Genomic DNA, 23,279 nt, shown 5'->3' on the forward strand with positions numbered 1-23,279 from the left:
TGTCTATGGTGCCTCAACCTCCCTTTTCTCCAAAGTCTGTGAAAGTGTTGTCATCTTCCAAATTTGTGCCGTTTTCCCTCAATTCTATGTTTGAATCTCTTAAATTAGTTATCTGTCACAGTTGCAGTAATGAAACAGCCCCTATCAAAGTCACAAATTCCATTCTACATGTAAATTACTTCTCTTCAGCCTTGAGCTTATCTGCATTCTTTGACTCAGTTGATCATGCCACTACCCTCCAATGCTTCTCCTTCATTGCCCAGCTGAATGCAAAGGAACAGTTGAACAGAATTACCCTTGCCTGGTTCCATTCTCATGAAAACATGCAATGGCTTCTCTACCCAGTCCCAGCTGTTACCTCTGGAATTCTCCAAGGATTTCTCCTCGATTCCTTTGCATTTCTCATCAGCTGCCTATTGGAAGCACATATGAATATAAAAGATCAGGTTTCACAGGTATATTGATAACAGTCAGCTCAATCACACCACCACCTCCTTTGACAACTCCACTGGCTCGAATTTATCCCAATACGTGTCCTGCATCCTAAATTGGATAAGCAGAAACTTCCTCCAACTAAACATGGGGCAGACAGAATCTTTGGACCCTGCCATAAACTTAATTCCCCAATTGTAGTTTCCATCCTTCACCTGGTCAATTGTCTGAAGCTGGGCCAGATCTTCGCAACCTTGGTGCTGTGTTTGACCGGGATCAGCTTCTGCCAACCTATCACCAAGACTGCCTATTTCCACCTCTGCCACCTCTTGTATCATCCAACAACCACCCTGTCAAAGCTCACCTGCCACTGAAACCTTTCTCATGTCTTTGTTATCTCTACACACGCCTATTCCAATGTTCTCTTGGCCAGCCATAAACTTGTGTATTTTAAAACTCTGCTGGCTGTGTCTCAAGTCAGACTAAGTCTTGTTTACTCATTTAATTCCAGCATATCTGTACCTCAGTTTTAAAATCCTCATCTTTGTTTTCAAATTCCTCTATCTTTGTAGTCTCCTCAAACCCTCTGAAATCTTTGCATTCCTCCAATGTTGATATTGCGCATTTTTGTTTCATTAATGACAGCACTGCTTAATGCCCAATTTCAAACTTCTTTCCCGAAACCCCTGTCCCTCTACCCCCTCTTCTCTTTTAAGATGCTCCTCTAGGCCTAGCTTTTCCACTGAGCTTCTCATCCTCTGTCCTGATATCTCTTTTGGCTCGGTGTCATTTTAAAAAAATTAATGATAACGCTGTCGTTAGCATCTTGGAAAATTTGCTACATAAATTATTTCCACTCCATGGGTCCTTTTCCACTCTTTCAAAATTGCCATTGCCTTTCCTAAAAAAATCAATTTCTCCCAACTGACATAATTTCTCCAAACTTCCACAAATTTCCACAGAATCTGCAGCCTCCTGGCTATGACCAGCATCACATCATATGACATTATGCATTTATCTGCCAAGCTATTTGAGGAGCTATATATATGCAAAACCACAAAATACTTTTCAGATCAAGTAAATGCTAAGAGAAGGACAGCTTTTTAGCCGAGCATTGTGGCTTGAATGTAAAATACCAATTTATGAAGTAGGGTAATTAAAGTTAGGAAAATATTGCAAATTAATATGAAGACTTAAAATTACATTCAATCATCTGAAGTAAATCAACGATAATTAAGTTCTGAGACACTTGATTTGAAAGACCTAGGAGATGGATTAGACATCAACATTTCAAATGAAACATCTTTAACAATATACTATCGAAATTATCAACTGATACTTCCTTTCAAAGAAGATAAAAGAATATTTGGCAATTTAATAAATGCCTATCTAATAGGCTTTGGATTCAAAACAAATAACTTTTTTAGTACACTGCATTTTTACTGTACTTAATGGAATGTGGTTTCCAATTTAGATTACTTAAAACACGCTGAAGATCATCAAGATATTTACTTATATCCCTTTTGGGAATGTCCCAATAATCCCTCCCAATGATCTTCTAATAACAGTTTAATTTCCTGGGTGGCTGTTTTTCAAATTCTCAAATTTTCTCTCCTCCACTCTTGTCACTCTTTAGAAGTGGTCTCAAATAGCTAGTTTTGTTGAGATGATGTTGGCCAAAAGTTGTACTTTGATTTTTGAACATCAAAACTGGCTGAATTCCATGCACATTATTGTGTCTCGGTTTAAAAGGTTTGCTGGAAAAGTTTAATTTGCTTAATGACCTGTCTCTTTTCTGCATATAAATCAGTCACAATGGCAAAAGAAATGAGCATTACACAGATCCCGCAGGCAATCCCAGGTCAGTGCTTTTAAAAAAGTACATTCATACAAGATTGTTCCAACTTAATTCTAACAATTCTCTTTATATGTCCAAGCTTACAGAGAATTTTTCTTATACGACAATATTTGCTTCCACTTTTAACCCTGAATCATGTATTAATGAATAGGCAAACACGAATTATGCAATATTTGTGGAATAGAACTGGAATTTGGAATATATTGACTTTCACAGTGATATCCCGATTAGCTCACATTCTCCATGCTTCATGGAATAATTGGTCACAGTGTTTACATTTAAATATCCAAAGAATATGCAAAACATTTTACATCAAATCAAATTTTGAATTCAATGTTGTATTAATAGGACAAGAGTGCTTGTGACCTCAAAATATATGACTGCCCCAGGATTGAAATTACTGAGGGACCATAAAATAGAATAAACAGAGCAGAAAGGTTTATATGCCGATCCAGATAAAAAGGATCTATAAGGGCATGAAACTTCTTAATTGATGTCAAAATTGTTTCATCCACTGCCCTAGCCAACCCAGATGATCTGTTCCACTTTTGACCACACTTTGGATGAAGAACTTTTGAGACATCAGGACTAATAACTTTATTATCACTCCAATCCCCATGTGTAATGTGAAGTGTTACTACAGATTTGGTTTATCTGCTATATGAACTGCAGTATATATCCCAGATTCCCTCTTGATCAATTCCCATTAAAACAGAATATTTCAAGGTTTCCTGTTGTTCCTGCTAACCACGTTTTTGGATAATCCTCATCGGCTATGCAATGCTTGCCCACATTATCCCAAAGTTTGAATTGTGTCTTTGGTGTCTTTTTTTCATTCTTTCATAAGATGTCAGCGCCACGGCTAGGCCAGTTTTTATTGCCCATTTCTAATTACCTTTGAGAAGGAACCGTATTCTTGCAATTCCTGTGGTGTAGGTAAACCCACAGTGCTGTTACAAAGGAAGTTCCAGAATTTTGACACAATGACAATGAAGGAATGAATATATAGTTTCAAGTCAAGATGCTGTATGACTTGGAGGGGAGTTCGCAGATGGTGGCAGTCCCATGTATCTGCTGCCCTTGTCCTTCAAGGTGGTAGAGGTCACAGGTATGGAAGGTGCTGTTGAAGGAGCCTTGGTGAGTTGTTGCAATGCATCTTGTAGATGGTACACACTGTTGAAACTGTAAGTGGTGGGGGAGTGAATGTTTAAGATGGTGGATGGGGCATCAATCAAGCGAGCTGCTTCATGATGGATGATGTCAAGTTGAGTGTTGTGGAGCTGCATTCAGCCAGACAAGCGGAGAGTATCCCATCACACTCTTGTCTTGTGCCTTGTAGGTGATGTACAAGCTTTGGGGAGTCAAGAAGGTTAATTACTTGCCACAGAATTCCCAGCCTCTGACCCGTTCTTATGGCCACAGCTAATCCAGTTCAGTTTCAGTTCAATGATAATTCTACGATTCTAATAAACCCCAAGATGCTGATGGAGGGGAATTCAACAATGGTAATGTCATTGAATGTGAAAGGGATAAGGTTGGATTCTTCCTTGTTGGAAGTACGTGGCATGAATGTTACTTGCCAGTTATCAGCCCAAGCTCGAATGTTGTCAGTCATGCTGCATATGGACATGGACTGCTTCAGTATCTGAAGAGTCGTGAACAATTCCAAACGTTTTGGAATCTACAGTGAACATCTCCACTTCTGACCTTATGATGGAGGGAAGGTCATTATGAAGCAGCTGAAGACAGTTAGCCCTCTGACCCTACCTGAGACACTCCTGCAGCAATGGTTAGCACTGCTGCCTCACAGCGGCAGGGACCCAGGTTCAATTCCGGCCTCAGGTCACTGTCTGTCCGTGTCTATGCAGGTTTCCTCCGGGTGCTTTGGTTTCCTCCCACAGTCCAAAGATGTGCGGGTTAGGTTGATTGGCCATGTTAAATTGCCCCTTAGTGTCAGGGGAATTAGCAGGGTAATTATGTGGGGATACGGGAATAGGGCCTGGGTGGGATTGTGATCAATGCAGACTCAATGGGCCGAATGGCCTCCTTCTGCACTGTAGGGATTCTATAATTCTAACAAAAAAGTTCCAGGATTGACCAGCAACCATAACCATTTTCTTTTGTTTCATATGACTCCTACCAATGGAGTGTTTTCCCCCTAATTCCCATTGACTCCAGTTTTGTTAGGGCTCCTTGACGCCACATTTGGTCAAAAGCTGCTTGATGTCAAGTGCAGTCCTCTCACCTCTCGAATTCAACTCTTTTGTACAGGTTTTTCTCAGTTACCAAAATTCATTATACTGTTTGATTTCAATAAACCATGACAAGAGTTTTAGCAGAACTTCCTCAAACTCATATTTTGTTATTTTGGTTACTTAATTCAATATTCAAACTGCTTTGTTGATTTCTGTCCCACAGACACTGCAAGTTAAGCACTATTATCTATTTTTCTTCTATGTATTAAATTTGAGCCGTCTTTACACTCCACAGATATTTTATCTTATTCTGTGGTCTTTAGCCAATCCTGCAGATTCTAATCCCCCATCTAAGTTGTTACTGCTGTAACTTTGATGTATTTGCATAATTGTGTATGCAAGTTCATGTGACTCAATCTGAGCAGTCCACTCAGCATTTTCCCCCAACCTAACATCAGTTCCCCAAGAATTACATAACTTCCTAATATCAATTTCTTATCCAATCCCATGTGTTGAATTCTCACTGCATGAAGGTTAAGTAGCACACTTATGTGCAAGATTTTAAAAAATGTATTCACAGAACATTACAGCATTGGAAAAGCCAGCATTTATTGCTCTTCCCCAATTAGTTGAAGGTGGTGGTGAGCTGCCTTCGTGGTGAGAGTTTTCCAGGATTTTGAAGATGCCCAATGAAGGAAAAGCAACATGTTTACAAGTCAGAATGGTGTGTGACTTGTAAAGTATCTTGGAGGTAGGCATTGTATCCGTGCACCTGCTGCCCTTGTCTTCTGGTTGTACGGTTTTACCTTAGGAGCACAGGCAAGATGCTGAAGTGCATCTTGCAGATGGTACACACAACATCCTCAGTATGCGGATGGTGGAAAAAGCGAATTTTTAAAGTTGTGGATGTGATCACTGATAACTGAAGGCATCTGCAAACACATCAGCTTGTTTCTTGCAATCAGCCATGCTCCATCATGGTTGAGGCTCAGGTTTTCATGGCATCTTACTCCAATTTTTATTTATTGTCTTTTAGTTCTTCCTGGAATGAGTGTTGCTGGCTAGGCCAGCATTTACTGTCCCTCCTAATTGCCCTTGAGAAGTTGGTGGTGAGCCACCTTCTTGGACCTTGCAGACCATGTGGTTTAGGGCTGTTAGGGAGTTTCAGGATTTTGACCCAGAAACAGAGACAATGAAGGAACAGAAATATAGTTCCAAGTCAGGAAAGTTTGTGGAATTGAGAGGAACTTGCACATGCCCCCATGGGCCTGCTGCCTTTTGTCCTTCTAGATGGTGGCGATTGAGGGTTTGCAAGGTACTGCCTAAAGCAGCTTGACAAATAGTTGCATCTGGTAAATGGCACACAAAGCTTCCACTATGCAACACACTGGAGGAAATTGATGTTTAAAGCGGTGGATGAAGTGCCGATCGAGCGGGCTGCATTGCCGATGGTGATGAACTTTTTGAGTAAGTGAGCTGAGTATGTGCAGCCGGCCTTTCCAGCTTTATCAGGCCTGCTGTGCCAGAGTATACCCCACCCACTCTTTTTTTAAAAAACCTAGCAGCTCAGGATCTGGAGGAAAAACTTGACCGTGCGGTCCTAGAGCTTTTCCTTATTCACTGTACTTTGTGGTATTTAGCTTGCAGGTGTAGCAGTATGGCTCAGTTTGTACTTAAGGTTACGTTCAGTGCTATTCTGGCACTCTACCTTTAACTAGGGTTGGTCTTACAGCTTGATGATCAGCGAGAGATGTGTGCACAAAGTTACAAATTGTTGTGATTTGCAATCCTGCTGCTCTCAGTGCTGCATGGTTTTCATTTTGGGCTGCTAAGTCTGCCCTTTGTCCCATTTAGCATTGTTATTTTGCCACACTATATGTGGAGTCTCCTTATTGCAGAGACCAGATTTTAAGACGAACACTGTGTGGCGGGCACATCCACGATGGACAGCTGTGGCTGTGACAGGGAGGTAGAGAAGGCGACGTTAATTCCTTGGGTTAGTTGCCCCACCACCTCTCAGGAGTTAACTTTGGCAGCTTTGTCTTTCAGGCCAGTTCAGTCAATGTTGCGCCTACCAAGCTAATGTTGGTAGTGAAGATTGAAATATCGCCACCAACCCCATCTACTCCAAATTACATACTCTGCTCTTCTCTCAGAGCTTCTTCCCAAGTGAAGTTCTGATTGATTAGTTGAAGGTTGGTGGGGAGGGGGAGTGGGTGGTAATCCACATTGTCATGTGAAACCATGAGACATTGTTGGAGTCCAAGCTGAGCGTTTCCAGTTCACTCTCATCTAACTGATGATGATAGGGCAACAAGGTGGCACATTGGTTAGTGTTCACAGCGCCAGGGACCCGGGTTCCATTACAGCCTTGGGCGACTGCCTGTGTGGAGTTTGCACGTTCTCCCCATGTGGGTTTCGTCCTGGTTCTCCGGTTTCCTCCCACAGTCCAAAGATGTATAGGTTAGGTGGATTAGCAAGAAATATATGGGGTTATGGGGATAGGGCAGGGGCCTGCGTGAGATGCTGTCAGAGTCGGTGCAGACTCGATGGGCAGAATGGCCTCCTCCTTCACTGTAGGAATTCTATGATATTGGATTATGCTAACACCTTTGGCGGGTCTGCTCTACAGATGGGAAAGTACACACTCAGGGATGTTGTTGGAAGAGGCGGAAATGTTGGCTGATATATGATGCTGTAAGATTATGTCAACTGTTGCTTAATTAATCTATGGTCGTTAGTTTCCAGGTGTTAGTGAGGAGAATTACATCAGTCAACTAGGTTGAGACTACTGAATCTTTGACAATAAGTCCAGACATTTTTTTTGTACTTTTGAACCTTGTAACAATATAAATCAGCCACTGGTGGAAATAAAGTCAAGTGCAGGCCAAAAGTTGATGACCTGCTCCCTAAAATAAGTGAATCAGTTGGATTTTTACCAAACTTTCTGGTTTACTCTTCTGATTCTAATCCATAAGGTATCTGATATTTTGACTCAGAATTTGTGGGAATAGGGCATTTGGAGTTATGCTGTAGGCTTGGGAGGAGGATTGAATTGGGCAAGAAAAACATTTTTGAATTTGACAAACCTCCTCAAACAAATTACAACCTGCAGCAGCAATATTCCAAATTTCAATTGTTCCCTTTTTGGGGCTCGAAAATTGAGTGGCATGTTAGGACCATAAATTACCCAATTAACAGGGTCCTTAAAGCAGCCCTAACTTTCTTCAGGGAGCTTTACTCACATTCATCGTGCAAATCCTTGACATTCATGAGATGGCTGGCAGCGAGTTACAATATGTGTGTGGCTAAGGTCATGACACAAATCATCCAGAAGTTCATGGTTAACAACTCCAGAGCATCTCTTTGTCGCTACAAGTTGCTGCCAATTAAGGCAAAAATAACACCATGTATTGTGAACTCACGTAAAATTGCTAGAAAATTCTGGACCATCGAGTTCAGCATCACAACTTGGGATTGTGGAATTTGAACACTCAACTTGTAAGCTACTAGCTCAATACCAAATAAACAAAACTGACAGCTCTTTTTAATAATAATGCTTCTTTGGTCTTTTGCCACAATTATGTAGATTTAATTTACATTTTTTTTAATGATGACCATTACTGTATTGGAACTTCTACTTTATGCTAAATAAAAAACAAATTTTTCCCACTTACAAAATAAGCTTTCTTTCCTGATTTCATTTAACTCTTATTCAAATGTATCAACTAAGTGTTGTTTATACACATCTTATGGTTATTCAGTGCATTACTATCTAAATGCATCTGAAAAATCTACATTTAAGCTAATATATTCCATGTGCATATTGACCCAAGTGTAGACTGCATCACCAACTTCTCTAAACTGCAGTCACAAACCTGTAACAAACAGCACTTCACCTCAGAGTTGTGCAATATTAAATATTCTCCCCAAATACAAACTAGTCTGAAAATTCAAATCTTTATATGAACTACAGAGTTTTTGATGTTAACATAGCATTAAAACACACACCTACATTTGTAAAATATAAGTGATAACTTTGCAAACATCAAGTGGAACAGGAAATAATTTCATTTTACATTTTTGCAATGTAAACTCAAGTATAGTCGAAGGATTGAGAAACTTAGACTGATAAAACTGCTTTACCAGTGAACATAAGCAAAAGTAGCAAGGAAAATGTGTTTAGCTACATTGTACGAATTGCAGCAGCTGCTCTGAATATTAAGAAATTGTATGTCAGTGCTACTGATGGAAAATTTAAAAAAATAATGTTTCTGATCACTTACAAAAGAAAACATCAATAAACGTCACCACTTAAGCATTGGTGAAAAGGACAGTCTAGAATTACTTAGGTTACTTTATGGGCGGCACTGTTGTTAATACTGCTGCTTCATATCACCAGGGACCCGGTTTCAATTCCGGCCTTAGGTGACTATCTGTGTGAAGTGAAGTTTGCACATTCTCTCAAATCTGCGTGGGTTTTCTCTGGGTCCAAAGATGTGTAGGTTAGGTGGATTGAGGATGTTAAATTGCCCATTAGTGTCCCAAGATGTGTAGGTTAGGTGAATTAGTCATGGTAAATGTGTGGAGTTACAGAGAGAAGGCCTGGGTAAGATACTCTATTAGAGAGTAGGTGCAGTCTCGATGGGTCGAATGGCCACCTTCTGCAGTATAGGGATTCTGCTCTGTTCTGGCATTCTAAATGCAGGCTGGTTTTGAGCTAGTTTCAAACTCAAAGCATGAATAAGGCACTGATTAAGGCTAGTTATTTTTCTCCTTAAATGCAAAATCTTGTACACAATTTAGATCTTCAAGGTTTAACTTCATTATTAATTCTGTACAAAATCTAATTCATGTAAGTCCCATATTTTTGTAAATACTTATATAATCATGGAGCCTTTATAAATGTAACACAGAATGAAGCGCAGAGGAAGACTGGGGAAGAAAGTTGGTGCAGCTGGAGAGCCAGGGAGAGGGACAGTGCACAGATACAACCAGGAGGTGGGGGAACAATTTAATTCTTGCTCAGCAAAATGAGAGGTAGAGTACACTACAATTTTAAGTTCTTTTGAAATATTTTACACCTCCATCTTAGTGTATGAAGATTTCATCCAATTTATCATATGCATCTTTCTGCAGTTATTCCTGGACTTTACAGGGTTGAGTTTTCATGGCGCAAGATATCAATGGGGAGAAATACTTCATTATATTGAAATTAAGAGTACTTTAACATTTATTTTCTAATCACCAAAGCTGGAGGACAAGTATGCCAAAGACATCATCTATTACTTTTCCGATTTGTATACTGCTGAATATTTTTACCTGATACTGAATGTCCTCTGCAGCCTCTTGTTTAAGGTCACTGTTTATTTTTAACTGCTGATTCAATTTTTGCTGGATATGAGCCAGTTCTTCAGCAAAAGCATGACTTCTTTCATTCTCTTCCTGAGGAAAGATAACAGACAAAAATGTTGTCAATACAAAGTACATCTAAGTTCTTTCATCTCCCACTTGATGCTCTGGTTAAATGTTATTTCAACATTGTAAATCTGTTTATGATTAATCCATGTGTTTACACAATTCTATTTACCAAAGTAAAACACATTTTCTTTCATTGGGGAAAGGGACAGACATTAAGATAAATAGAATTTTGAAAAACTAGCCACCGAGTAGCTCCCTCCTAATCTAAAATCAGAAATATCTTTCACCACATGGACCTCTCCACACAATCATATAACCCAAGATCCCATTCATCCAACATTAAAAGCAACCTTCCAACATCAAATACAATCACACAAAGCACAGGAAATGTAGTGGGAACACTCTTTGGCAATGTCCATGCCTGTGTTTTGAATATATGCATAAAGTTCTCTGCCGCTTCAAAGAAAATATTCAAAATAACTGGTACCCGTCATCCAAAACCTAAAACACACATCATGCCCACAATGGAATAAATGGGCACAGCTGATTAACAAGGATAATTAAGTCAAATTTGTCAACTGACATCTACCAGGGACACGCATCTCCTCAGACTTAAGACTCCAAAATTTTAACATCTATTTGGAAGCCTTCCTAACCAGTGATCTGGAGTAAGACTTTTCTAGACATAAATAGACAGAACAGAAAACCATTGGCACTGATTTCCTCAAGGGTTCCCTCAATTGTAAAGCTTGGTTGGAGATCAGTGAAATCCCAGGAGTTAAGGCTTCTGCGAATCTCAGGTAAAGTTATAGCATTTATTCAAGAAATCCCCTGCTGAAATTTTACCACAAGATCATTAGCAACTGTATTTACTGGAATACATCCCTCTGGACATTTTTTGGAACAGAGGGCTTAATGAATAAAAACACCAGTCCATGTTACGGAATTACTTAGATAAGTTAACTACAGGTGCCTTCAGCAGTACAGCACAGAGGGGACTTGGGGGATGATTTGGGGGGGGACACAAAGTTTTCACTTCTGACTGTTCTATAGTGGCCCCTGCTAGAAAGCATCTGTAGTCATGAAGTGAGGACAGAACAAGGTCTGGCGATATTTGGCTACCCACTTTTTAGCAGCCTCTTGTGACTTACTAATTAGGTTTATGGTAGTTATTTGGGAAACATACAAGAAAGAAGGAATACAAATCCCATTGAATAGCACCCAAGCAAAAGCCATACATTCAGAAATAAAAGAAAAACAGGAGAAATTTAAGAAAGACATAAAAAATAGAATTTAATGTTTCCCTTCACCTAATCCTCTACTTATCTTAGTTCAGTGTTAGTTAAGCATGCTCAGTGTATGAGTAAAGGAGACAAAACCTTGGTTCAGCCACATCAAACAAATACAAAATTTCAGTTAGCCTATGTACTGCTAAGGGACAAACATGAAGCAGAGACTGTAACAGAAGTCACCACTCTGGTCCTGTGATTTAAGAATCAAGTACAATATCCTGTACTTAACTACTCAAGACCTGTAGTTTTGAGTCCTACATGCATTCAGCAGAGTTCAAATAAACTACAGCAGTCTTTCCTTCCAGGATTTTTCATCTTTACTTTTGAGTGTTGTTCCTAGCTGTTAGTTGGATGAAATGAAAAGTAAAGACTGTCTCAAAGTCGATCAACCAATAATCTAAATGGTTACCTCAGATCAAAGACCAGCTGATGTCAGCAGTAAGCTTTCCAATTTTGATAGAACACGTGATGTGGAATGAAGTTCTCTCTACTTCCTTCAAATAACCTCTGCTGTATTCCTCCTCTTCCATAGCTGTGATTCTGAAGATAGCTCTGAATGAAACTGCAAATTTGTGCTTAATGTGCAGTTTTAAATGTCGAAAATAGTTTTACAGGCAGCAGAGAGAGGGCGACTTTCAATCTGGGCTCAATTTGAGGCACAGAAAATGATCAAAATACAGCATCCCACCACACTGCACTCCCAACTCCAGTTACAAAATCTATGATGTTTGTGATATTTTAATTTGTTAGCAGCATTTAGGTGGAATCTGTAATTGCTTCAATTCCCAGCTTAGGTCACTGTCTGTGTGGAGTTTGCACATTCTCCCCGTGTCTGCGTGGGTTTCCTCCAGGTACTCCAGTTTCCTCCCACATTCTGAAAGAATGCTGGTTAGGTGCATTGGCCCGAACAGGCGCCGGACTGTGGTGACTAGGGGAATTTCACAGTAACTTCATTGCAGTATTAATGTAAGCCTACTTGTGACTAGTAAATAAATAAACTTTATAAAACTTTACACATTTGGAAAAGTGTCATCATGCATTCACAACTAAGTGATCGGTGACCGAGGACTCTACTGTCATGATCTGAAGGTATTTAACTGCCCACAGTCTATTAAATTTGAAAAGAAAACTGATCTACAAGCTATGGAAAAGGAACACCTATTCCTCGACTGCTTTGATTGACAGGGCATCTAGTGTAGCTTAGAAAAACAGAGCTATTTGTTTTTTTTGTTTCAATAGCCACCATGGTTACCTCTGCCACTAATGGATAGATTAAAGCAAAACTTGGTACACAGATAGGGTATGGCCAAGGAAGAACTGATCTGTTTTTGGTAAAGATCTGGATTCTGATCCTGGAATTTTTTTTAAAGGATCCATGAACATAAGGCGAATTGACTTTTTTAAAAAAAAGAATGGTGTGAGTTGTTTTATTTAGAATTGTTACAATCCTTGCTGATGTTACTACTGGACAAGTCAGATCCCAGAGTGAAACCTGGCTTGATAGTTCCTAACTTTGACAGATCTATCTTCTACTCTAATATTCAGGGCAAGTACGCTACGCATGTGAACTAAGTGGTGAACTGTGGTCAGACACACCACACTCCGAAGTAAATGACAGATGCAACCAAAGTAGATTCAGTGGATATCTCCACTCCAACATTTCTCACACCATGAACCAGCTGGTCTTATTACAACTTGGGGACTTCCAATTTTCACATCTGAAGAACCCGCCTTGAAATTCTCTCAAAACGTCACTCCCACTTAGACGATTTCAATAAGGGTCCACCTCCAGAGTTTCAATTACATCTTCTAAGTCTCCTTTCCCCGGATTTCCTAGTATACTCGAGCTTCACTTTCCAAACACATTTTTAGATCTTCGGCCCTGTGAAGTAGAACACTACTGCTCCAATTGGGTGCCTTTGCTCGTATGGTCCCCAGCACAGAGTAACAAACCTTCAGCTATGCTCTTGGATCTTCTGGGCTTTTCTGAAGCCCAATTTGCATCAAGTCTGCTCTCTGTAGATCTTTGTATAACTTAGGTGCCTTTTTTTCCCTACAGTCTCATTTTGACTCAATAAGACCTATCTCTGATCCCTGTCTTTGTCCCTGCCTGGGACTTCCTTCTGGACCTCTTTCTGTTCCACTAACTGGTTTAGAACCTTGGTCTTGGTTTGAGACCTTGTTCCTATCGAGCATCCTTCTTCCCGGGATACCTTCTCTCGAATGCCAATCCAGTTCAGGTTACCTGATCTGCAGTTTTGCATTGAACAAAGAAAATTACAGCACAGGAACAGGCCCTTCGGCCCTCCAAGCCTGCACCGACCATGTTTCCCGACTGAACTAAAACCCCCTACCCTTCCGGGGACCGTATCCCTCTATTCCCGTCCTATTCATGTATTTGTCCAGGCGCCCCTTAAAACTCACTATCGTATCCGCTTCCACTACCTTCCCCGGCAGCGAGTTCCAGGCACCCATCACCCTCTGTGTAAAAAACGTGCCTCGTACATCTCCTTTAAACCTTGCCCCCCACACCTTAAACTTATGCCCCCTAGTAATTGACTCTTCCACCCTGGGAAAAAGCTTCTGACTATCCACTCTGTCCATGCTCCTCATAATCTTGTAGACTTCTATCAGGTTGCCTCTCAACCTCCGTCATTCCAGTGAGAACAAACCAAGTTTCTCGAACCTCTCCTCATAGCTAATGCCCTCCATACCAGGCAACATCCTGGCAAATCATTTCTGTACCCTCTCCAAAACCTTCACATCCTCTGGTAGTGTGGCGACCAGAATTGAACACTATATTCCAAGTGCGGCCTAACTAAGATTCTATACAACTGCAACATGACTTGCCAATTTTTAAACTCAATGCCCCGGCCGGTGAAGGCAAGCATGCAGTATGCCTTCTTGACTATCTTCTCCACCTGCATTGCCACTTTCAGTGACCCAGATCCATTGTGGGCATGATGTGTGTTTTAGGTTTTGGATGACGGGTACCAGTTATTTTGAATATTTTCTTTGAAGCGGCAGAGAACTTTATGCATATATTCAAAACACAGGCATGGACATTGCCAAAGAGTGTTCCCACTACATTTCCTGTGCTTTGTGTGATTGTATTTGATGTTGGAAGGTTGCTTTTAATGTTGGATGAATGGGATCTTGGGTTATATGATTGTGTGAAGAGGTCCATGTGGTGAAAGATATTTCTGATTTTAGATTAGGAGGGAGCTACTCGGTGGCTAGTTTTTCAAAATTCTATTTATCTTAATGTCTGTCCCTTTCCCCAATGAAAGAAAATGTGTTTTACACCCAGATCCCTCTGCCTACTGCTTCACTTCTTTTCTTAAGTGCGTGCATGCAGGGCTGGTTCCTAGCTTAAATACGATAAAGGACAGCAACTGCACATCAGCAGTCATTTCCAAGTTGTTGCATGCACAGAGGTGCTGAGAACTGGAGTCCGGTTTCAGTTTAGGGTAAGCACACATACTTCATAACAGAACGTTGTTGATTGTTGTGGATTGTCTCAGTTGCTGTGGTCAAATTTGTCATAGTTGTCAAAAAGGGGCACCAGCCGGGCATTGAGTTTAAAAATTGGCAAGTCATGTTACAGCTGTATAGAATCTTAGTTAGGCCGCACTTGGAATATAGTGTTTAATTCTGGTGTTCAAAGGCCTTATGACATCAGGTTAAACATGGGCAAGGAAACCGCCTGATGAGAATGTATGCATCCCCCACTATCAACATTTTGGGGGTTACCATTGACCCAAAACTGAATTGGATTGGCCATATAAATACTGTGGCTACATGTGTGGGTCAGAGGGTAGAATCCTGCAGCAAGTAACTCACCTCCTGATGCCCCAGTCTGTCCAACATTTACAAGGTGAGTATGATGGAATGCTCTCCAGTTGCCTGAATGAATGCAGCTCCAACAACACTCTCAAAGTCTGATACCATCCAGGACAAAGCAGCACAATTGATCGGCACCCCTTTCACATGCAATCACTTCCCCAACCACCAATGAACAATGGCAGCAGTGTAAACCATCTACATGATGCACAGCAGAAACTCACCAAGGCTCCTTAGGTAGCAACTTTCAAAACTGCAACCACTGCCACCGAGAAGGTCGTAAGAAGTTTAACAACACCAGGTTAAAGTCCAACAAGTTTATTTGGTAGCAAAAGCCACACAAGCTTTCGGAGCTCTTAGCCCCTTCTTCAGGTGAGTGGGAATTCTGTTCACAAACAGAGCTTATAAAGACACAGACTCAATTTACATGAATAATGGTTGGAATGCGAATACTTACAACTAATCAAGTCTTTAAGAAACGAAACAATGTGAGTGGAGAGAGCATCAAGACAGGCTAAAAAGATGTGTATTGTCTCCAGACAAGACAGCCAGTGAAACTCTGCAGGTCCACGCAACTGTGGGAGTTACAAATAGTGTGACATGAACCAGCAGACAAAGGAGGGGCCATCGTCATACTGAACAGAACGGATTACTGCAAAGAAGTGTAAAGTTCATGTCACACTATTTGTAACTCCCACAGTTGCGTGGACCTGCAGAGTTTCACTGGCTGTCTTGTCTGGAGACAATACACATCTTTTTAGCCTGTCTTGATGCTCTCTCCACTCACATTGTTTCGTTTCTTAAAGACTTGATTAGTTGTAAGTATTCGCATTCCAACCATTATTCATGTAAATTGAGTCTGTGTCTTTATAAGCTCTGTTTGTGAACAGAATTCCCACTCACCTGAAGAAGGGGCTAAGAGCTCCGAAAGCTTGTGTGGCTTTTGCTACCAAATAAACCTGCTGGACTTTAACCTGGTGTTGTTAAACTTCTTACTGTGTTTACCCCAGTCCAACGCCGGCATCTCCACATCATGACCGAGAAGGTCAACAGAAATGGGAACATCACCACCTGGAAATTACCTTCCAAGTCACTCAGCATCCAGACTTGGAAACATCGTTGGGTCAAACTCCTGGAACTCCCTCACTAACAACAATGTAGGGGTACCAACTCCACAGGGGCTGCAGTGGTTCAAAAAGGTAGCTTACCACCACCTTTTTAAGGAAAATTAGGGATTGGCAATAAATGTTAGTCCAGCCATTGACGACAACATATCATGAATGAATAAACAAAAAAGGTTGTTGGATATATATTGGCATGAAGCCTCCTCAGTGAGAATGCAGTTCCTTTTTCAAATTTGTAGTTACAGAGCATCAAACAGGTAGGGAAAAGCCTCATGGAAGAACCATGTAATTGTAATAACCTTGAGCTAACACAGCATGGTGGAGGTATTCAATCTTCGGTTCTTTACAGCTATCATGATTTTGGACTGCTGAAGCCATTATGAATGCTTGGCTGGGTTTCAAACGTTTCAGAATCACTAATCACAGCAGGAGTTGTGTTCACAGTAAGACAGTTTCAAAGATTAGTTGTCTTTGACGTGGTTAGTGAATAGAAGTTTATTTGCTTTTACAACTGAATGATTACTTGTAGGAATTTACATTTTTTTCATTGAGTCAGATTGTATTAAAATAACTATGGTGGTGATTTTCGCTGACAGCTCTGTTAGGTGGGAAAAGGTGATTTCATTTTCCATTTCAAAGGATCCCTATTGTTCTTATATGGGTCTTGAGGACTGTATATAGTGGATATTGGGTAAGTGATTATGGAAGGGGGAGGACTAGTGGGTGAGGGGTGCAGGATATCTCCACATAGTAAGAACTATGCTGAAGGGCTGGGCATAAGTCCTAGTGAACCAAGGCAGATCTTCTAAATCAGTCTGCACTCATCTCATGTTGCCTCAGGAGTCAGGAAACCCAAACCCTGCCCACCCACAACTCAAAGGGGCAAACCTAAGGCAGGCATGTGCAGCATGGTGGCATAGTGGTTAGCACTGTTACCTCACAGTGCAAGGGGCTTGGGTTCAATTCCCGGCTTGTGTCACTGTCTGTGAGAGTCTGTACATTCCCCCAATGTCTGCGTGGGTCTGCGCATTCCCCCAATGTCTGTGTGGGTTTCCTCCAGATACTCTGGTTTCCTCCCACAGTCCTAAAGATGTGCAGGTTAGGTGCATTGGCCATGCTAAATTCTCCCTCAGCGTACCCGAGCAGGCGTCAGAGTGTGGCAACTAGGGGATTTTCACAGCAACTTCACTGCAGTGTTAATGTAAGCCTACTTGTGACGCTAATAAGCAACTATCAGGTTTCCAAAATCAGGCTCACATTTCCAGAGCCCAACACAAAAACTAACACTTCATCTTTACTTGGACACACTGTTAGGGACCAAAGCAGAAACTCCAAGGTAGATTATGAAGTTAGCCTAGGCCCCTAGGCTTTATTTGATTTTGGCGTTAGTGCAATTATAAGGTATTTCGCTCCAGGTGTGATTCTTTTGACCTACTAGGTGGTTTTTATTTTTAAAAATGAAGAACACAGTTGGAACATTAAAAAGAATTAGCATAACTTTTGCCAATTAAAATACTTAACATGACAAGGTGTAATTCTTAACAGCTATCTATCTCTACAGTTCCAATTAAAGCTACATCCCCATAGACATAAATCCTACTTCAGCACCAAAAACAGATAAGCTCATGTGGATGACAGATTTCAGCCTTGCAGCCAACCCTTCTAAATAGATACAGAAAGACATCTGCTTTCTGAATTCCATACAGTGGTTTCCAGAGAAAGATCCACCCATCAAGCAGCAGAACCTCAGAAAAAGAGACTTATTTTCTGGCAGGTACCAGTCTCCAAACTTTAGAAACAGAAAGAGCGACTTCTCTCTCCAGCACCCAAGCAGTAACAGAACTCGGTTTCTCTCCGTGAGCCTAGCCCCACCCAGTCACATGACTTTTCCTGTCAAAAGTTAAACAAGTCCCACTCTGCAAAACTCCAAGGGAAAACAAATAAAATAACAACCCTGCATTAGTCCAGAATAAAACAAATACTTTTGCAATTAAGATCAATTATGATGCTGCAGTAACAACAGGGGCTGCCGGGTACCGACAGAAGTGCTGATAATAAAACAAACTGCTAAATCAAATCCTGCACAAAAAACATGACAAACACATTTCTTAAACGCACAGTATCATCACAATATATTGCTTACTTATCAAGGAAGCCAAATCCTCGAAAACCCTAGCTAACAGCATTGTTAAAACATTTTCACCATATGGACTCTCGTGGTTCAAGAAGAAGCAATACCACCCTCTCAAGGGAATCTAGAAATGGACAATAAGTGCTAATCTTATATTCCAAGAATGAAAAAATATAAATTTATATATAAATGTAAATACAATATATCCCTGCTAAATGGGGCATATTTTGCCTTAGTGCAAGGAACACCACAAATAATTTGTTTGAAATTTAGGGAGTGGGATAGCTTGATCTTGGTTTCAGATAAAGCTCGGCACAACATTGTGGGCCGAAGGGCCTGTTCTGTGCTGTACTGTTCTATGTTCTAATATAGTAAAAACAATGCATCTGTGCATACATACTTAATGCCCTTTTAGATGTAAAACAATCTAAAAAATGTGTGCCAATTTGGAGCCTTAAACTCATGACCATATGCCATTTAGGAAAGCGTCCTGACCGAACAATCAAATGAATTACCGGAGACTTTGGACATTTTCCAATTAGACTTCATGGGTGGCTGGATGGCAGAGTAGTTAGCACTGCTGTCGCACAGCACCAGGGACACGGATTCAATTACCGGCTTGGGTCACTGTCTGTGTAGAGTCTACACATTTTCCCCGTGTCTGCATGGGTTTCCTCCGGGTTCTACGGTTTCCTCCCATAGTCCAAAAGACGTGCGTGCTGGTTAGTAGTATTATCCATGCTAAATTTGCCCTCAGTGTACCAGACAGGCACTGGAGTGTCGGGGCTAGGGGACTTTCACAGTAACTTCATTGCAGTGTTAATGTAAGCCGACTTGTGACACTAATAAATAAAAAGTTAAGAACTCCCCCATACCAGCCAAAAAATTCAGGACGACTCAAAATGCATAATCTCCAAAATAGGTCAACAACCAACTTTATTTTACCAATTTCCAACTATACTCCTTAGAACATCCATTATAATACAATCTTTTAATCCCAACCAACTGTAACATATGGCAAGGTTTTACGACAGAGGTTCAGGCAATGGTTTTACTTACAGCCAACATCTGTTTGCACTTCTTGTACATCTCAGTTTTCTCAGTTATTTCCTTACTCATTTTACTTATTTGTGTCTGCACCAAGAGATCAAATGTATGGTCAAACGGAGCTGGCATGACTGTAGGGAAAAAACCAAGATGTTTACTATACTACTGAAAATTAAATGACCCATAACAAAAAAATTAATCGAGTTTTAATTTGTTAATTCCCAGACAAGTAATTTTATTGTTTTAAAAACCATTTTACTGATTTAATTACAACCAGTGAATGCTACGGCAACTGAACATGTTCAAATTGTGGCTCCATGCCGGCAGTTCAAACATGTATTTCATTCAGTAGCAGAGAAAATGTTTTATTTTGAAAAATAATAATTTGTTGCTGAGAACATGGCTTCTGCTGGTGAAAATGCAAATTGCAAGTACTTCTGCAAAGCCCAAAAACACAAAATGCTTGCAGTACAGAAGGAGGCCATTCAGCCTGCCAGGTTTATGCTGGCTCTCTGTTAGTGCAAATTACTGAGTTCCATCCACTCACCATTTCCCTGTAACCCTGCAATTTTATTGCTTTCAAGTGTTTATCCATTTTCTTTCAAAAGTCACATTTAACTTAGAAAAAAAATATTGTTTATAAAGTTATCAAATTAAGCACATGGTGGCAATTTCAGCTGAAATTATGTGACCTTTCTGTGCATGTCACTTTGCAGCAATCTGATCACTGTCAGCAATACAATCAGCTATGGACTGATTGGGCTCTGAAACAATGCCGAGAATCAGCTGGACAACAGTGGATATTCAACCTGTTTCAGCTCCTCATTCTTGTTGCTAATCATGGAAGATGTTTGGCTGATAAATTTCTTGGGTTAAAAGCTTTCAAAATTAGTTCCATAGTTGTAAATGAAATAAAAATGCTATGGGGAGCAATGTCTACTCATTGCTAAACAAATAGGTAAATATGCAATACAAGCATTAGAGAAATATTTGTTTAAACATCACTAAAGCTTACAAAACATTGGAGTGATTTTATACACACACACAATTTTTAATCTGTAAACAGTGCTAATTTATCTCTATAGTTAGAATCTAAATAATTACTCAGGTACCTGGAGAAGAATCTGGAATAAAGTCTGCTGCAGACACAGGAGGCGATTCAGTGTTTGTCCCATTGTCAGTTAGCTTCTGTTTCTTAGAGAATGTTTCATTTTTCTTCTCTTCCTATTAATGTAATAGTGTACAATTACATTATAACTTTCCTGATGAAATGAACTGAGGCTAAGTAATCATGCGATGTTATAGTATTTTCTCCCATCTCCAAGTAACTCGAACTCCAAAGACAGAATGCATTTCCAAGATGGCCCGGAGCGTGGCGACTTCTTGCAAGCTGTGCCCAGCATACCTTCTTATTCTATCGTTTACTCTTGTTCTATGCTTCTAAAACTTTTATTACATTCTGCACTCTTCTTTCCTTCTATGAACGGTATGCTCTGTCTGTATAACGCGCAAAAAACAATACTTTTCACTGTATACTAATACATGCAACAATAACAAATCAAATCTAGGACGACAGATTGTAATAGAATTCCATACTTCAGCTTCTTAAAAGGATCCAGTGATTTTAAAGCCATAATGCTTTCAATCTCCCCATTAATTTCATGCCTTCGATGCTTGCAAAAGTCTAATTTCCTTCTTATGCTTCTGGAACTGTGGCTTTATTGTCAGTTATACTTCTGCTGAACAACTTCAAATAAAAATATGAGCACTGCCACATGCTGTTAAATCTCGCTTCTTATATTGGACTCCCTATCTCAATTGCTCATGATGCTTCATTAAGCTTTCCTTGAGCTCTCAAAGCTGTCGCATTTTCCCTACCATGTGAATTTCCCACAGAATTTGGGGTCGTCTTGCTAATTAGAATACTAATAATGCAACATGTACAAATTTCGATTTCAAATTATTTTAATTTGTTGCATTACCACCAGTAGTTTAAAAAAAACATTATACTCACCAACTGCTCTGTGAGTTTGACAACTTGTTTTTGCAGTTTCTGACAATCCTTGTATTTCTCTTTATAATGTTCGGCAGCCATCTGCAACCTAAGCTTCAAATCTTCAACTTCTTTATGCAGCTCTTGCTCCGCTGTACTGTCAACCACTGCAGAACCCTAATATCAATTTTTGTAAAATGCTTAGTTCTTTGAAGTGCACTATTAAATACCCTTTGGCATTGCTCACAGTAAACCAAGTGATCAGCATTTTTATGTTATGCCATGCAATGTATCATATTATTCTGCTGCCAAGATGAATCTGCATCTCTTTAAGATAGGAGCATCGTCCCAAGCTTTCCATTTTCAAGGACTTCATAATGATGTTTTATTGAATGTGCTTAACATTTGATTTAACTGCCCAATTAATTTCCATACAGCATTGTTCCATTTTGCTCCATGTTACCACAGAAAGATAGAGGTATAAATTAGATTAAACTGTTGCTTTTAAATTGAAGTTAGTTCACATTCAACAGTCACAGTGGAGCTACTGGAACAAGGGGACAATGGGAATCTTAGTAAGCTCACCCAACTGGTAATCACCAAAGTTAACAACCACGTCTGGAACAAAAAGGTATTTGCTACTTTTGTTTCAGATGCTTTTCGTAGGTAATCACACTCGACATCCACTTCGTGTAAAATAAATCAACTTAGCCTCGCCTCAGTAACTGCTAATTAGTCGATATTTCAGAAAATTGGAAGAGAGCACATGGGACTGGGTGGAATGATCACAATATCCTGTTTCCATTGTTACTCCTGCTAAGTTACAATATTGTACAAAAGCAAAATAGTATGGATGCTGGAAATCTGTAGTAAAAACAAAAAATGCTGGATATAGTCAGAGGATTAGGAAGCATCTGTGGAGAGAATGAATTTAAGGGTCTGTGACCTATCATTAGAACCAGAGAAAAATAGAAATGCAACAGGTTTTAGGCAAGTGAAAGGAGACAAGTTGGGAAAACCAATAGGGTGAGAATGGTCCCTTTGGAATGCTGAAAAAGGAGAAGATATGTTGTGTTTGGTAGTAGCATTACATTGTAGGTGGCAAAAATGGTGAAGGATGATCTGATGAGTACATAGGCTGGTGGATTGGAAGGGAAATCTTATCACAGTTCTAGAAGGGAGGGAAAGGAGTGAAAGCAGAAGTTTGGAAAATGGGATGGACATAGTCTAGGACCCTGTGGGTTGTGGGTGGGGGGCAGTGTCTACTTTGAGGAAGGCTGGAAGGTTGCGTTATCTAAATAGACGTGATGACAATGTTGAAGCTGAGAGAACATAATGGAGTTCTTAGAGGAAGCAGGATGTGGGCAAGTTGTCAGGTAGTTTTGGGAGTCAGTGGACTTGCAGTGAACATTCACTGATAGCTTACCTCCAGAAATGGAGGAAAAGAAGTTGATAAAGGGAGGGGAAGATTTAGAGATGAGCCTTGTGACAGTGAGAAAGGGTGAACATTGGAAGCAACGTTCATTAAATTTTCCTGTTCAGGTTGAGAGTAATGGCTATTGATGTACCAGGAAAAGGTATGAAGGACTAGGCTCCAAATAGGACTGGAACAAGGAGTATTCCCCACAAGTATATCTCACAAAGAAAAGGAGACTTAGGTAAAACCTATGTGATTATCCATAGCAACACCTTTTATTTGGAAGAAGTAAATGGATTTGAAAGAGCAGTTTCATTGTGAGAGCCATTCAGCCAGACAGAGGAGGATGGTGGTGGATCAAGGCTGGTTGAGCCTCCGTTTAAGGAAGAAGCAGACAGCCGTCAGATTGTCCTGGTAATTTAGACAGATTGGACATCTAGAGTGAAGTGGAGACAGTTAGGAGCAGGAAATTAGAAACCATTAAAGTGGGAAAGGGCAGCAGCATAGTCATGGACGTAGGTGGGAA

The 23,279-nt window shown here is 40.3% G+C and overlaps 1 protein-coding gene across 1 annotated transcript in view; it reads right to left on the reverse strand.

Annotated features, from left to right (window-relative positions):
- Positions 1-23,279, reverse strand: part of tax1bp1b (Tax1 (human T-cell leukemia virus type I) binding protein 1b) — a 137,053-nt gene that overhangs the window by 42,082 nt on the left and 71,692 nt on the right. Inside the window, exons 10-13 of the mRNA XM_078239869.1 lie at positions 21,358-21,513; positions 20,456-20,567; positions 19,356-19,474; positions 9,808-9,930 (exon numbers count right to left, since the gene is read on the reverse strand). Coding sequence (XP_078095995.1) covers positions 9,808-9,930; positions 19,356-19,474; positions 20,456-20,567; positions 21,358-21,513 — 510 coding nt within the window. The remainder of the gene's footprint in view (positions 1-9,807; positions 9,931-19,355; positions 19,475-20,455; positions 20,568-21,357; positions 21,514-23,279) is intronic.

Source organism: Mustelus asterias, chromosome 2 (genome assembly GCF_964213995.1).
Source record: "Mustelus asterias chromosome 2, sMusAst1.hap1.1, whole genome shotgun sequence".
NCBI classification, from domain to species: domain Eukaryota; kingdom Metazoa; phylum Chordata; class Chondrichthyes; order Carcharhiniformes; family Triakidae; genus Mustelus; species Mustelus asterias.